The sequence below is a fragment of the Myotis yumanensis genome, unplaced genomic scaffold (genome assembly GCF_028538775.1).
Source record: "Myotis yumanensis isolate MYYU_CA2020_CCGP unplaced genomic scaffold, mMyoYum1.0.hap1 SCAF_2, whole genome shotgun sequence".
In the NCBI taxonomy this organism is placed as follows: Eukaryota; Metazoa; Chordata; class Mammalia; order Chiroptera; family Vespertilionidae; genus Myotis; species Myotis yumanensis.
Genome location: NW_027223753.1, coordinates 213,407,572 through 213,424,194, shown reverse-complemented (window position 1 = coordinate 213,424,194; position 16,623 = coordinate 213,407,572). Strand labels below are relative to the sequence as shown.

The 16,623-nt window shown below is 47.2% G+C and overlaps 2 protein-coding genes across 3 annotated transcripts in view; one reads left to right on the top strand and one right to left on the bottom strand.

Annotated features, from left to right (window-relative positions):
* Positions 1-5,622: 5,622 nt before the first annotated feature.
* On the bottom strand, positions 5,623-15,583 carry PIGP (phosphatidylinositol glycan anchor biosynthesis class P). Its single transcript, XM_070407212.1, has 5 exons — positions 15,351-15,583; positions 14,798-14,896; positions 13,199-13,271; positions 10,442-10,560; positions 5,623-8,155 (listed from the first exon to the last, which is right to left on the bottom strand). The coding sequence occupies exons 2-5, from the start codon at positions 14,877-14,879 to the stop codon at positions 8,025-8,027; spliced, it is 405 nt and encodes a 134-aa protein (XP_070263313.1). The 5' UTR covers positions 14,880-14,896; positions 15,351-15,583; the 3' UTR covers positions 5,623-8,024.
* A 212-nt stretch (positions 15,584-15,795) lies between these two features.
* Positions 15,796-16,623, top strand: part of TTC3 (tetratricopeptide repeat domain 3) — a 104,115-nt gene continuing 103,287 nt past the window's right edge. Inside the window, exon 1 of one of the 2 annotated variants that reach the window (XM_070407209.1) lies at positions 15,796-15,878. The gene's annotated coding sequence lies outside the window, so the exon portion shown is untranslated. The remainder of the gene's footprint in view (positions 15,879-16,623) is intronic. The other variant, XM_070407210.1, reaches the window with a different exon arrangement.

Sequence of the window (16,623 nt, the reverse complement as noted above, 5' to 3'; positions counted from 1 at the left end):
AAAGCCAGAGAGAGCTCCTGGAGGCCTGGCGGAGCATCGCATCGTCTTCCCTTCCCGTCGCTGGGCCGGCTGTGCACCTGGGTGTGGGGAAAACTGTCTCTGGAAACAAGGCCTCTCCGGCTGGCGGCTGCCCGTGGAGGTGGGGCTCCCAGAATTCCCGGGCCTGTGAAATTCGTCTCGCAGCTGTGGACCAGGCTGCAGGGGCGGGGGTCTCGGTTTTGTTTTCTTCCCACTTCTCTTTTCAGATAAAAAAGACGCCTCCAGATGTTGCTTGAGCTCAGCCAAGCCTCTGCATTGCTTTGTTCGAGTACAGAAGGAACTGTTTCTGGAAAGTGCCTGTGACCTTGCGTTTCAATGGGAAGCAGTGACTGCTTTTACTTCTCCTCCACCAAACCCCAGTGCCCCAAAGGGAGGTGCTGCCATCCTCGCTCTCAGCATTAAGAGAAGTTACCATATGCCAGTGATGGCGAACCTATGACACGCGTGTCAGAGGTGACACACGAACTCATTTTTTTGGTTGATTTTTCTTTGTTAAATGGCATTTAAATATATAAAATAAATATCAAAAATATAAGTCTTTGTTTTACTATGGTTGCAAATATCAAAAAATTTCTATAGGTGACACGGCACCAGAGTTAAGTTAGGGTTTTTCAAAATGCTGACACGCCAAGCTCAAAAGGTTTGCCATCACTGCCATATGCTCTTAACCATCTGCTTTGGTTTGCTTTAAAAATTGCCACAATTTTTAAAAATAATATGTTTTTATTGATTTCAGAGAGAGGAAGGGAGTGGGAGAGAGAAATAGAAACATCAATGATGAAAGAGAATAATTGATTGGCTGCGTCCTGCAGGCCCCACACTGGCTGGCTGGGCTCCCGTCCCCTTGTTTAAATGAATTGTTAAAACCATGACCCTTTCTTGCTCTTCTGCTAGCTCTTTTAAACAAAAGTAAAATAGCACAGCCCGGCCGGTGTGGCTCAGGGGTTGAGCATCGACCTATGAGCCAAGGGGTCCCGGGTTCAATTCCTAGTCAGGGCACTTGCCCAGGTTTCAGGGTGCAGAAATAGCTGATTGATCAATGTTTCCATCTCTCTATCTCTCTCCTTTCCTCTCTCTCACTCTCTCTCTCTAAAAAAAAAAAAAAAAATCAATAAAAAAATTTAAAAAAATAATAGAGAAATAAAATCAGAGATGCATGGAAGATTTCCTTAATCAGCCCTGAGAATGAGCACAATTCTTGTTCTGCACACAAGGGAAGGGCACGAAGCTCATGCTCATATTGCTTCCTTTGTCGGTCACTTTGTGAACCCAGAGTACTTTCTGGATGATCTGACCTTCACTAAGCATGTCACTTCAGGAACACCATCACACTGGGCTTTTTGTCTTTCTCTCACACATTCAACAAAATATGTAAAATGTGGTGAGAAGATAGCAGTAGGTACAATAAAAGTAAAAAAGTCTTGCCTGGCTGGTGTTGCTCAGTGGTTAAGCATCGACCTATGAACCAGGAGATCACAGTTAGGCACATGCCTGGGTTGAGGGCTTGATCTCCAGTGTGGGATGAGCAGGAGACAGCCGATCAATGATTCTCTCTCATCAGTGATGTTTCTATCTCTCTTCCTCTCCTTTCCTCTCTGAAATCAATAAAAATACATTAAAAAAAGATCTCAACATAGTTTCTAAATAGTCAAGACCAAGGGACCGGGACTGTGCCTTTTTTGTTTTTGTAAATCACAGTCTGCCCTGGTTGTTATTTAGAGAGCAATCCTTTAAAATTCAGGTCCGAATCAAAGGAAACATTGTCTTGTATTAGTCAAAGAAGTGACCTGAGTTAATTCTATTGACCTTGCTGTCACCTCCACCCCCGCCCCCCACCCCGTCCCAGCGGCCCCTGTGTGCAGCCCCACCCCTTGCCCATTTCTCTCTGCCTGTGTGTTTTGCCAACACTTCTCCTGGCCAGCCTGACGAGTCCAGGAAAGTTCAGTTCCCTTGTCTCCAGTGTGGGTTTCTGTCTGAGCCTGCCCTCTGCTGAAGTCATGTGTCCCTCACCAGCAGGGGCCAACCTTGGAGGCCCACCAGGCTGGGCTGAGCTGCTCCAGGGTCCTTCCCCCAGCCCCGGGGCCCTGCAGATGGTCTCTATCTCAGGTCTGAGTCCCCACCGGCCTCTCTCTGGGACCCTGTGTCCAAGTTTAGCGACCATTCACTAGCAGAGAACTGATGACCCCATCCCAACCCAACCTGACTCCCCACAGTCTCTCTGAATCCTTCCTCAGGTAGCTCCCCACCCCCTCCCAGGTCATGTCAGCAGACCTCGAAGGGAATTTCCCACCCGCATCCTCACAGCAGATCTGGTCAGAGCCGAGCTGCTGTGGGATAAAACAGGCTGCTGATCTGTAGGGCCCTGCTGGCCCCTCCTGACCTCTGCCCTCCATGGGCCTGCCCATGAGAGCGCTGCCCACTCATCCCTGGGCCCCTGCTGAGTCCCCATGATGCTTGCAGACTTCACCCCTGCACCCAGCCACTGGGCCAACAGTGACCAACCCGCCAAACCGCCCAGTGGGCCCCTCTAAGCTACACAATCTTCCTTTATTACTGACTGGTTGTTCATTCAACCACTCAGGTTATTCAGCCAAAGTATATAGAACACCGTCTACTTTCCAGGGACCACTCTAGGCCTCAGGGAGATGTGAATACGACAGATGAGGTCCCTCCCCCAGGGAGCTTTCAGTCCAGTGGGGACAAACCAATGATTATCACAGTGGGGTCTGTGGACGAGGACTGGGCCACAACCTGTGCCACCAGCCTGAGCCGAGGTAGCACCGAGGTTGAGGGAAGTGTTTCTAAACTCCCAGAGCAATTTGACAGTAATTTCATGTTTGTTTAGTAAAAAAAAAGAAAGACAGAAAGAAGAACTCAGCTTCTGCTATTTGTCTTCTTTTCCATCTCATTTTTCTAACAATCCATTTTTAGGATATTTTGCAGAAGGATAGATTCATAATGGACTGGAAATTTAGAAAAATCCATCCTACACCCCAGAAGTTTTGAGAAGCCTTGTTCTAAACGACAAATTGCAATGTGTGCCACGGAAAACATGGTGGAGGATAACGAGGAAAACCTGGTCCAAGGAGGGTGGTGTTTGATGGCACCTGAAGGAACCAGGCAGGCAAAGAGCTGGGGAAGGAGCTTTCCAGGCCAGGGAACCGCCTGTGCAAAGGCCCTGAGGTGAGCGAGAAGCTGCAGGGCTGACAGGAAGGAAGCCAGCGGAGCTGGAGCAGGAGCAGGAGCAGGAGCAAGGGGGCGTGGGAGGGCCGGCAGGCAGAGGCTTGGTCCGTGGGTGCATCCTGAGGGCAAGAAGATACTGAAAGGCTCTAAATGGACACACACTTCCCATCGGCCCCTTTCTGATAACACATGCACAGGGCAACCTCATCCTGGACTCTCTGGGAGGGCTTACTCATGAGATCCAGAAGGACATGGGACAGCAGCACCTCAACTAAAGTCCAATCCCCGGATAGGGGTTTGCGGATCAGCTCTCCTGTGAAGGACCAGCACGCAATCCCTTTAAAGAAACCTCTGTGCCTTGACACAAGATGCTGCCGAGATGGAATGTGACTGAAAGACTTCCTCAGAGGTAATATATTTTGTAACTTGGGGAAAGCTAAAGAATGGAAAAGAGAATTCATAATGTTTTCTGAGAAGGGTAGGGGTTGGGTAATAAGTTGGTTGATCTGGCCTTTGATCAACAATGGAGTGATGATGGGTACCCTTGACAACAATGCTCACGCAAGCTCTGTAAATTTCTGAGTCCTTACCAGGAAGATGAGGTGATGTGAGCATGATTTTAGAACTGTGTCTTGGGTATACTTTTTTTAACAACGTGGCAAGCTGTGCTTGAGACGTATTTCACAGGGAGGTCGACAAGTCCTCGATAACTGGTACCCGCCGCTCATCAGATCACAAATCTCTGCACCCTGCTGCTTTCAACAGGAGAGTTCCCAGGGCACTGACACTGAGGAGGAAAGTCTTTCTATATTACAGGAAGTTGCTGCAAACTGTTTACCAGAGATGCCTCAGGCAGGTTTAATTTCCGAACCAGCCCCATAATTATTTTTATTCTTGCAAAAGAATCACTTTGCATGTGAGGGGAATTTTCTAAATGAGTTTGAAAGTTTGAGTCATGCCCTCCACATAAGCCTCCTGCGGCTGCCAGGACTCGCTTGATGTAAGTTTGCATATTAAATATGAATATCAGTGAATTCAGTAGCTAGCCAAACTATACTTCTCAACTTCTTCGAACTTATTTTGTTACTCTGGAAATGATCATGGAAGACCCACTGTCACATTCATGAATAATTATGCATGATGCTGAGTGGTGAAAAGTCATGCTTTGCTGGTCAAAGTATAAAATTAAGCCTACCTTCCCGGGCAATTTGGCAATAGGTGACGAGCACTTTTAGAAATTTTATATCCCTAACCCTTATAGAAATATTTCTTAAGGATATAATCAGAGATAAATACAAATATTTTTATACAGGGGTATTTGTTATAATAATACTTATAAAAATGAAAACTTAGACTCATCCTACAATCCAGTAACAAGAAATTTGTGAAATAAATTATGATGCATCTATATGATAGAATATTATACAGTTGCTAAATGCTCACAATATGATGTTATTTGAAAAATAAGGCAAACTTATATTTACAGTGTGATTCTGTTGATACTGTTGTTAAACACATCCTTAGAAGGGCTTATACAAAACTGTTCAGGTTATCTTTGGGTGATGGATTATAAATAACTGTTTTTTGTTGTTTTCTATAGTTTTAAAATGCTCTACGATGTGTTTGTATTACTTTAAAAATAAGTGATACTTATTAAAACCAATGAAAATATTTAAAACATCAGTCCTTAGATACTATATTATTAATGTAGATTTAAAATGTTATAATCATGAAATAACCTTAGCCATGATCTTATAGACTTTTAATCAAGGATATTTCTGAAGTAATCTATTACTGATCCATAGAATTGGTGGTTGATGGACGGATCAATACCTTTCAATCACCCAAGTTGTTTGGCTCATGGCATTTTCATGATTTATCCAACGGGGAACATCTGATTTAGCCCAATGCACTGGTCTATTGGTGACAAGAAGGTCCTGATAAGGATGGATGGAGAGGTGAGAACGAGGGCAAGTTTTGGGATCTACCTTCACTGAGACCATTTTCTTTGAGGGATTGGATATCTGATCTGATTTTATTTATGTCAGATCTTCGAACAAATGACCACACAGGTATGTGTGGGAGGGAAGGGGTTAAGTCTGGAAGCAGTGCTTGATTTAAGATTTGTTTTGGAGCCACTTATCTCTTGGGTTGCTGACAGCAATAAGCATTTTTTAAATGCCTAAAGGAATGAAAGTAGATTGAAACCTGGTTATTTCTCTATCTTCAGTCAGATGAATGTTTGAGTTAAAAAACAACCCAAACCAAGACAAAACAGATCAAAGTTACTTTTAAATTTGTCATGCATCTGTACCAGGTGTGTGGCCTGTTCTAACTGTCAAGATGACCTAAGAAAAGATATTTATTTTGTAAAATAAAGTTCAAAAAGGCAAAGACATCATTGACTTAGACCAAAAACACCCAATAACTCCTGCAATTGGATGGCCAATAGGCATTGACATACATTCCTTATTTTGACCAGAAACGGGTAGAGTTATTCCCAAGGTTAAGTAAAGGTCATCTCTCTCTGCCAACTGCCACTCAGTGGTGATGGAAAAGCAAAGGCTGAGGTTGGGTGCCTGGAAATTTCACTTAAGAAACAAATGGCCCCAGTCTGTCTGTTCACTCAGGTCATTTCTGTTAGTTTTCCCATAATTGTACTGGATCAGCAGTCAAGTGAAACGACAGATTCATCACTGATAGAATCTCTGTCCTGGGCCGACAATTCTTTGATTTGTGTGTCTTTGTGGCCAGGGCCATTATTTCTAACTGCCTTTTGATCCTGCAGCAGGTCATCTATCTTTCACACATTAAATTTAATCTTCACGTTAGATGCTGATGGGGAATTTGGTCTGGAGTGGCTATTGGACTAGTTTCACAAACTTTAGTAACTTCAAAGAAAATCTTAAAAGACATCAAAATTTGAAAGTAGAAAGCAAATAATGATGGCTTTCTAGTAATTTAAGGTTGTTACAAGATCTCCAGTGATAATTCTGATTACTTAGGTCCTTCAATGATTTGACTCCTTAAAATATGAAAAGTGTACATCTCTCTCATTACATCTTCAAAACAATTTAATTTAATTGTAACACTCCTGATGATTCCAGATATGAGCCTTTGAACTTTATTTCATTCACCAACTATATAACTAGGTCCTCTGTGTTAGGAACAAGGGGCCAAGGATGACTCAGGGAAACAGAACTAATAGGATCTATAAAGATAGGTGAGAGATTTATCATGGATTTCCTGGGGATTGAGCCCACAACCCAGGCATGTGCCCTGGCCGGGAATCAAACCTTGATCTCCTGGTTCATGGGTCAACACTGAACCACTGAGCTACACCGGCTGGGCATCACACAGATGATTTTTATCCACAAAAGATGGTCGCTGTACTAATTATTTAAAAAATGCAGACAACCAAAGAGGCCAGTGTAAGGGAACGATCATCTTTCTTCTCATGTTTCTGCCTCAGTGACTGAAACCTTCTGCCTTCTTGGGGAAGACACCTCAACCATTCTCTCCACCCCATGCTCCTTATACTCAGGGGGGATGTGACTTATCAGATGGGTGAAAACGGGCACAGGTGACTGGCTGCACAGAGTTGTCTGCTATCTGCCCCGACCTCCCAGGTTGCAGCCCACCCACCACCATCTCTGTGCATGCCACTGGTTGGGCTAAGTCTCCAGATCTGCAGGCCCAGCCTCCTCTTACCAGATTTAGGGAAGAGAGCCTGGTTTTGGCTCCCAGAACATGCCAGTCCATGGTGCATTAACTGAGAAACCAGTCAGAGTGCTGGATGGGGCCTCAGCAGCTGACGCAGGTTGACTCAGCTGCTTCTAATATTTGGGAGCCAGGTAAACAGACTTTATAACTCAAGCAGGCCATCCTGGCTGACTAGGGTGCAAGGCGACATTTGAGTCACTGTGAGTCGGGCTGGCGTCATCCAGCCCTGGCCATGTGACTCTCCGTGACTATGATCTGTAAAAGCAAAGCTTGGGTACTACTGCGGAACTAGTCCGAGACAGATATTTTATTCTGGAGAGGAGTTATGCAAAGTGCTGAGGTCCCAGAAAACCAGCTCCCTCCCACCTGAAAGTCAGTGCTCTCGCTGCTTGAAAGCTCTCTCTGCCTCGCCAATCTTTATATGCCTGGCTCTTGGTTTCACCAATCAAATCTCAGCCTCAACTGCCTCTAACTGAGCAGCCTACTTGACCACTGGATCTAAAGCAGCCACTTTCTAGAAACTGTACTGTCTTAATTCTCTGTACAGTACTCATTTCCTTCTTTATTTGCTTGGTCTGTTTCCATTTGCTTCTAAAATGCAGGCTCTTTGAGAATCTCATTACAACATCCCACTGCCCAGAGAAATACCTCGTCTGTGTGAGCACTCAATCAATAAATATTTGCATCTTAGACATGAATCTGATGGCAAGGACACACAGTAGATGAACCCTTCCCCCAAACTGGAGTCTGCATTCTGGGCCTCTAGAATAAACAGTGAGAAAGACACAATTGCTCCCTGAAAGAGACAACATGAATGACTCTGGAGGGATTTCCTGCTTCTACTGATACTTATTTGTTAAAACGCCTGCTATATGGTAATGATCAATGTTTTATTTATTCTGTCCATTAGTAACTAATATTTGAGAACTTTTACAATATTAATGGACCTTAATCTAATATAAGTTCAACTTACATTTTTCAAAATATTTCAATACTGGGTATTAATAAGAGAGATAATTATGGTCAAAATTATTATGCCAAAACTTGTAATAAATGTTTGATGGTAGTGTATACACAATTCAGTTTTTGGTGTAAGATTCTTTGGCAGTCAGAAAGAACATCTGATTTACTTCGCTAATAGGAATATCTCTTAACGCTGGGATGGCCTCTTCCTGGTATTTCTTCTGCTGCTGATTTTTAGCATAGTTATCTGCAAGAGGACAAAAGGCTCTCATTACCCAATGAGTTCTTCTACCGTCTTTATGGAGACCCACTACATAATTGACTAGGCTAATGCTTGGATAATGAAAAATACGTTTAAATGTCATTAAAAGATTACTTGAATGCTCTCTTTAGAAGCAATGTCCCAATTAGACTAGAAATTAGCAAAGAACTTTAAAAATATATATATACTTTTACTAGAGGTGATCTCTCAGCCCAGCCTGTGCCCTCTCACAGTCCAGGCCTAAGCCGGCAGTTGGACACCCCTCTTGTAGTCCAGGACCCCTTGCTCCTTACCACCTGCCTGCTCACTGCTCCTTAGCACTGCAGTGGAGGCAGGAGAGGCTCCCGCCACTGCCACCTCGCTTGCCAGCCATGAGCCCTGCTTCTGGCTGAACAGAGCTCCCCCTGTGGGAGTGCACTGACCACCAGGGAGTGCAGACACTCAATGCAGGAGCTGCCCCCTGGTGGTCAGTGCGCATCATAGCAACCGTTCGTTCTTGTTCCACTGTAATGGTTGTTTAGGTTTTTATTATATAGATTGATTTCAAAGAGGAAGGGAGAGGGAGAGAGAGATAGAAACATCAATGATGAGAGAATCATTGATCGGCTGCCTCCTGCACACCCCCTCTACTGGGGATTGAGCCTGCAACCGGGCATGTGCCCTTGACTGGAATTGAACCCGGGGCCTTTCAGTCTGAAGGTTGCACTTTATCCACTGACCCAAACCGGCTAGGGCTAGCAAAGTACTTTTTTGCATCTCTAACTTGGGTAAGAAAGTAATATTTCATTCATCAGTACAATGATGTGTTAAAGTCCCATTTGCACATTTTTCATAGGAATAGAATCCTATTCAGGCTAAGAAATATATTTAAATCACCTGAAAACTATTAAGTCATTTGGTACAATCATTCATATAAACTTAACACTTTCTCCCTTCTGCACAAATTGTCTGTTTGCCGTGATTCCAGTCAAGAATGCAGGGAATACAGTAGGTTACCAGAAAAGAAGCATCAACCTGTGAACCAGGAGGTCATGATTCGATTCCTGGTCAGGGCACATGCCCAGGTTGTGGGCTCGATCCCCACCCAGTGTGGGGCAGGCAGGAGGCAGCCAGTCAATGATTCTCTCTCATCATTGATGTTTCTATCTCACCCCTTACCTTCCTCTCTGAAATTAATAAAAATATATTTTAAAAAAGAAATATAAAAAATAACTGCCTTAGCCAGTTTTGCTCAGTGGATAGAGCGTTGGCCTGTGGACTGCAGGGTCCCAGGTTCAGTTCTGGTCAAGAGCACATGCCCGGGTTGCGGGCTCAATCCCCAGTGTGGGGCGTGCAGGAGGCAGCCAATCAATGATTCCCTCTCATCACTGATGTTTATATTTTTCTCTTCCTCTCTGAAATCAATAAAAATATATATTAAAAACAAAAACGAAAAAACTATAACTGATTTGCAGAATACATTGTATAGGCTCATACACACACAAAAAGGCTTTAAAAGTTAAAAAATCATACCTGGAAACTTAAAAAATACTTTATGTTTTAGAATATAAGCAAGCTTAGGAGTCTTCCTATTTTAATCTTTAGATTTTAAAAAAAGAACTTTAAAAAATAAAACTGCAAAAACATGCCATGGCTTGTCTACCCCTTACTGTGGTCAGGTGCACACAGCGATCCTGAGGACCGCCCCGCTCCCCAAATCCCTCTTCCTGGACACGCTCTGCATGGGCCTGTGTGCACCCCTCCATCAACACTGCCTGTTGAGGATAAAGGAAGTTCCTGCCAGCGGAGCTGTCGAGGAACATGTTATAGACTTGTGTTGTTTTTTTAAAAATATTTTTTATTGATTTTTTACAGAGAGGAAGGGAGAGGGATAGAGAGTTAGAAACATCGATGAGAGAGAAACATCGACCAGCTGCCTCCTGCACACCTCCTACTGGGGATGTGCCTACAACCAAGGTACATGCCCTTGACTGGAATCGAACCTGGGACCTTTCAGTCCGCAGGCCGACGCTCTATCCACTGAGCCAAACCGGTTTGGCTAGACTTGTGGTTTTTATGGGCAAATGCACCTGTTGACTAGTGCTATGAACAGGGTATTCATCAGAAGTTACTTCCCAGGTAAACCTGCCTGTGGTATAACTGTGCATTATGTCTTCCAAGTTGGTATGCCCAGGTGTCATTTTTGCAGCCTGTTCTTGGTTGCTTTTCTTGATAAAAGCACTCAGAGCCCACTCCTCCGTCCCCCAGCACATCCCATTGGTATAAATTTACCTGTGACTGTATGGATGGAGTTGAGTGGCGAGGTGCTCATCATGTTTACTCCAAATAAGAGGACATACCCGATTACTATAGTAATGAGGAGGTAGACGGGCAATGCAACTGCCCAGTACCTGCAGATGAGAAAATTCGGTAGATAACAGACTTCCCCAAAAGCTATTCTTCTTATGAGTCCATCAGTAGGATAACATAACTTTTAAAATTTAAAGTAAAACAGGTACCTAAAAGACAAACAGTTACAAGGCCTGCCATCTTTTTGTCTGTTTGCTTATGTTCCACGCTCCCATCAGTACTCAACCCCCAGATTCTCTGACAGGAAGGGCTCCAATATGCCTCTCAATGCAGCTGAGCAAGCACATCAAGTGACTGCAGGTCTGAACTGGGTGCACTGTTTCTTTAGTCATTTTCTCTTACTGTTTTCCCTTTCTGGAACTTCTAAGAGTTCAGATTTTTTCACCCGGTTATATTTTCCTTATTTTTTTTCCCATTTGCTGTCTTTTTTCTACTTTCTGGATATTACCTTTGGTTTATCTTTTAACCCATCAATTAAAATTTCAATTTTGGCTGTTATATATACACTAGTGGCCTGGTGCACAAATTCATGCACACTGAAAGGACATTAATTAGAAGAAATATTTTAATATTGCTTCTTGCCCTTTCTCTATAATAGAAATGTCAACCAAATTCAAGATCGACAATGACAGATGGAAACACACGTGTGCAATTGGCACCAGCAAGAGTGTTACATGTATTGCGCATGCACGAGTCAACTTAGCCTTTTATAGATATAGAACAAACTTGCTTAATTAGACCTGCTTTCTGATTTAGCTAAACTTTTTCCAGCCCAGTGAAGCACCCCAACTTCTCTTTCAGGTAATTGTCAGCAACACAGCAGTAAATATCAACACGAAGCAGATTATTATTGTAGATCACACAGGGAGAACAAAGGGTAAAATATTTAACTGCAGCAGTGTTTGACTATATTCTGCACAGTGAGAAAACCTGAAGTCATTTTCAAGGTCCACCATTTCTTTCTTCTTTTCAGTCAGGTCAAGTTTCTAAGTTTTCTAAATCTCTATTTTTCAGCTATTGAAAAGAAAATAGGATTCCACTGAGCCTCCTATCTACCTACTCCAGGACTTCTGTGAGGATCAAATGAGATGAGGCAGGGAAAACGCTTCACAGACATTTGGTTAAAGTGTGAAATGCTTCCACCTGGCTATAAAGCAAGTCGTATTCCTGGGCTGAAGAAACTCCAAGGAGGCTAGCTGCTAGGGAGAGGAAGCCAGGCGTTGCTAGGCGATGTCATTACCTACCTGGCACCCACAGCCACTGTTTCTGGCCTGGGCTGGGCTGTGGGCCGCATTTTGTGCCATGGGATCTCGGCAGTGTCAGCTGCAATTTGGTGGGGTGTCGTTCCGGAGTGATGGCGGGGCCTGTGTCCCACTTGGGGGAAGCCAAGTGTTGCTTTGTGGGCGCCAGGTCTGTGGTGCCTTTTCTCTGTAAATGGCCAGTGCACATCATGGCAGCTCCTGCGTTGAGCGTCTGCCCCCTGGTGGTCAGTGCGCGTCATAGCGACTGGTTGGATGGTCGAACACTTAGCATATTAGCCTTTTATGTATACATAGCTATTTCCAAAAACAGTAATTCCTTAAACATTCCATTTTTTATAGCATTCTATTCTTGTTTCATGGTGATTTTCTTCTGTTCCTTCCATTAGCTCCCTTTCCTTCAAGTTCCCTTTTTTTCTTTTGTATTTCATTTTATAAAAGCCTCTAAAATGGTAAGTTATGGTTGTCCACTCACATTTAAAAATGAAGTACTAACAAGGTTATTGGAAGCCCCGTGTGTATGTGGGCCAGGATGGCATACTGGTGATTCTCACTGCAGGAGACCAAGCCATTTCACCGGGGAACCGCCGAATGTCAGAGATTACAGATGCTTTCCCCTAAGCTGGTCAACTTCCGTAGGCAGGAGCCTCCTGTTTTGCTGGGAGGAGCACGGTGGCATAGGCCTAGCAGCCACAAGCCTGGGAGCCTCATGAGGAAAGGTGCTTGGGGCGTCTTATTACTCAGCAATGCAATGATTTCCATTCTCCTCCCTGTCTTTAGTTGTACATAGGTGAGAGATAAGGTGCCTCATCCCCAGGATCAGACCTAATGTCTTACAGACTCTTATTCAATGTTCCAGAGAGTAAAACTGTCTTCTGCAGGGGAGGGAGGGCCAGTCTCCCTGCCTTAAGGGATGAGGAGGGGATTTGGGGATCTTGTGCGCCTTAAACACTGTTTTCAGCTCAATCCAGAATGACCACGTTAAAGAGGTATCTGTATGTCCAATTTCTAGCCTTTCTGGAATTCTAGGGCACAGCTATTCTTGCTGGCTTCTCTACTTCAGCAATGTGAAAAAGTGGAAACTAAGTCAGTTACCCTTCACCTATGTACAACTCTAAAATTTTGTTCATACTTCTTACTTGCTATCCCATTATTTGTTACCTTAAAAAAATATCTTTTTTCCTCTACAGAGTTACTTTAGCAAGGTGTTGGGAGGAAAGGAAGACAAACATGCATTCAACACATCATTTTTAATTGGAGATATATCTATAATGACCTTTAAAAAGCTTTACATTTCTATTTGGCTACTTATGGATCTTAAAAGAGCATTTAAGATTTGAGTAGTCTTAACAAAAAATCTGATCCTTCAAAACAGTATTAATATACTCTTATTTTATTTAAGCAACATTATTAAACTTACTTTTGAGGCCAATAGGTCAAGCTTAAGGCGTTCAGCCAAGACTCGGGAACAAAAGCCCACACGAGGTACAGGACTGTAAGGAGGCGAGAAAAGGCCAGTGAGCTTGCATCTCATCTCCCGAGGGTCACATGAAACAAAAAGCTCCCGTAAAGCCTCCCTGATCCACTCAGAAATGAGTGTTCCCTCCTTTCTGTTCTCCTAGCTCCTTATTTGCATCACTCTTGTTATCACAATTACCTTATGTCTTTTTATTGTGGTAAAAAAGTGACAGGAGCCCAGCTGGCGTGGCTCAGTGGTGGAGCGTTGACCTATGAACCAGAAGGCCATGGTTTGATTCCCGGTGGGAGCACAGATTCTCTGACAAGAGGGGGCTCCAACAGGCCATGAGAGGCAGCAAAGTGAAGTCCACCCGGTGTCTGGGTTCACATTCTAGCTCTATTTTTTTTTAATATATGTTTTTTATTGATTCAGAGAGGAAGGGAGAGGGAGAGAGAGATAGAAACATCAGTAATAAGAGAGAATCATTGACCGGCTGTCTCCTGAGCCCGAAGCCTGGCATGTGCCCTTGACTGGAATCGAACCTGGGACCCTTCAGTCTTCAGTCTGACGCTCTATCCACTGAGCCACACCAGCTGGGGCTCTAGCTCTATTTTTTACGGACTGTGTGTCTCAGTATTCTCATCAGTAGAATAGGATAATAACAACATCCACCCCACAGGATTGTCTTGGGAATGATAAGCACTGAATAAACAGTCACCATTTTTTTACACCTGAAGAACCTGAAGGCTCAAAGAAGTAAATGGTCTCAGGTCGCACAGCTAATCCGTGGAAGAGCCAAGCTTTGAACCCAAGTTACAACTTCACTCCATCGACTTCTCCACCCAACAGCTTGGCTGATGCAGTTAAGGTTCACACCCCCCACTTTCCTCATTCCCACAAAATTCCAAAAAGTTGGATTATGAGTACCCCCAATTCTCTCCCTCTTGTCCCCTCGTAATTCTCAACTCCTTCTGGGGAGAGATGTGGGGCCTGGTGTGTGACTCTGTGAGCATCAGTTTCTCTTACCTGCGCAATGGGATCTCACAGGGATTGAGGGAGACCCAGGATAGAAACACACCTGACTCCTCCAGCCTCATTCATTCCCTTCACTCCCCAGCTGCCACAGCAGCACAGGAGCCACGGCCACAGCCTCAGCCACGGCCTTCCCACTTCCCTCCTCCTTATGGCTGGGAAGAAGGCGAACTGATTTCCTAGTCTGTTCCATGTCTCTCCCTGGGCTCCCTTGGCACATACCACGCTGAGTGTTAAGTGTAGATTTACTTGTCTTGTCCACCAGACCATGACCACAGACCCCAGGTTCTATCCACTGGGCAATCCTCCCTGGTGCCGTATGAACAACGCTTGAGATGAAACCTTTCAGGCTACTACCTGGCTCACAGAACCCTCTGAAATAACATGAGTCCCCTCCAGGTTTTCTTAAAAAGAGGCACAAGTAGAAAGAATCACAGTTCGTGTGCGCACTCTAATAACAAAGGCAGTCATTTCCTTGACCTTGAACACCAGAGCCAGGCCGTGGCCATCCATCGGGAAAGTACTTACTGAAGCCAAATTGGGAGCTTAAGAAAAGAACAAAGCCATAAATCGCTCTTTCTGGCAACGGCGACGGTGAATTTTCCACCATTTTCCCTTGGAGACAATCTGTGGGAAGGAAACACGATCACCATCAGGGATGTACTCCCCGCACCGGGCTGTCATAACCGCATCGCTCTGCCAAGGGCCACGGGCGCGGCCTCTGCAGCGTGTTTTTCTTCCAGCCTAACCCACTGCGAACGGCTGTCCTGCGCACACACCCCCAACACACACCCGCTTGCACGCGCGCTCACCAGCACCCACGCCTGACCTGCACGCGCACAGCGGCTGCCAGATCTCGCGTGCACACGCGCACATTCGCCAGCACGCGCACAGCCTGCGGTGGAGCTCGCGGGGGTGGAGGGGGGGATTTGAAGGCCCCCCTGCAATCTGCAGGCTTCGCCTCTCTGCGGAGAGGGAAGAGCTGGGCAGGGCGCGGCCTCCCCGGGTCTGGGCCGCGGCGCCCAGGTCCCAGCACCTGCCCTCGGGGGTGTGGGGGGAGGTTGGCTACTGTTCCACGTACGAGGTCAAGGTGGTCCTCGACCTTGGCTCCTTCCGGCGCCCACTCGGGCCCCTCCCAACAGCGCGGCCACTCAGCGAGGAGTCCCCTGCGCAAGCGCCGGCCCGGCAGCCGCAGCGGCGAGAGAGGAGAAGCCGAGCGAGCAGCCGAGGCGCGACGGCGCCTCCCGTCCGGGCGCAGGCGCACCGCGAGCCTGGTCCGGCCGGAGCTCGCGAGCGCGGGGTCCCGCGGGATCGCTCGCCCGCCGCCGCCGCGGAGGAGGGGGCGGGGCGGAGCGACTGCGCATGTGCGCTGCCGCCCACGTGACGCGCTGCCGCCCGCGCCGCTGCCAGCTGCCGCTCGCGCTGGCTGACGTGGAGGGCCGCAGGCGGCAGCGGTGGCGTCGGCGGCCCGCGACCGAGGCTTGCGGTCGGCGGGCCCGGGTGAGTGCACCGCTGGCGCGCGGCAGGGCTCCTGGATGTGCCACCGTGTCGCACCGAAGCCGAGATGCCCGGGAAGAGCGGCCCGCCAGGTCCTCTCCGTGGGTGTGTGGTGAGTGTGGGTGTGTGCGCGTCGCGCGCTGAGGTGCCCGCGGCGTGTCTGCGTGGGATGGGGTGCGTGGGACGGGGTGCCGGTGCGCTGGGGGTGTGGCCGCCTTTGTCGGCCCCGGTGGGTGTGTCCCTTTTGTCTGGTTTCCCCCTTCTGCCAGCGTGGGCCCCTCGGGGCATAGGGGCGAGGGTGGGAGTGGCCCCCGTGTGTGCACATCCCCTGGCCGCCCGCGCACCCTCGTCTTGAGGGCGACACCGCTGCCTGGCGAGGGGTCCTCGGCCGCAGCGCGCAGGCACGCGCCCGTGGGTCGCCTCCAGCCCTTTGGGGTCCGGGCGGGTTCTTCCCAGCGACGGCGCGGGCGCCCCCGGCCGGTTGGGTGACCCCGCTTGGTGTCACTGCCCCTCTCCGGTGGGTCCGCGACCCCCGCCTGCAGCATCCCTCGCCCGGGTGTGCGTCCTCGCGTGTCCCCGTGCGCCTGGGTCCTGTGGAGTGCGTGGCCAGTGTGCGGGTGTGCGGGAACGTTCGTGCACGCCTCGTTCTCCGTGTTTTGTGTTTCCCGTGTCTGCGCCACCTGTTTTCCAGTCCGGGCTGGCCCCTCCCGTCCCCTGAGCCCTCCCCTCTCTGACGCCTCTGCGGAGCCTCCTCCACCCCCCCGAGCTAACGGGGAGGGGGGGACTGCTGCGTCCCGCCAGCAGCTGCTGCGTGGTGCTGACGGCATCTCCCGCGTCGAGCCCGCCCATTCACTAGG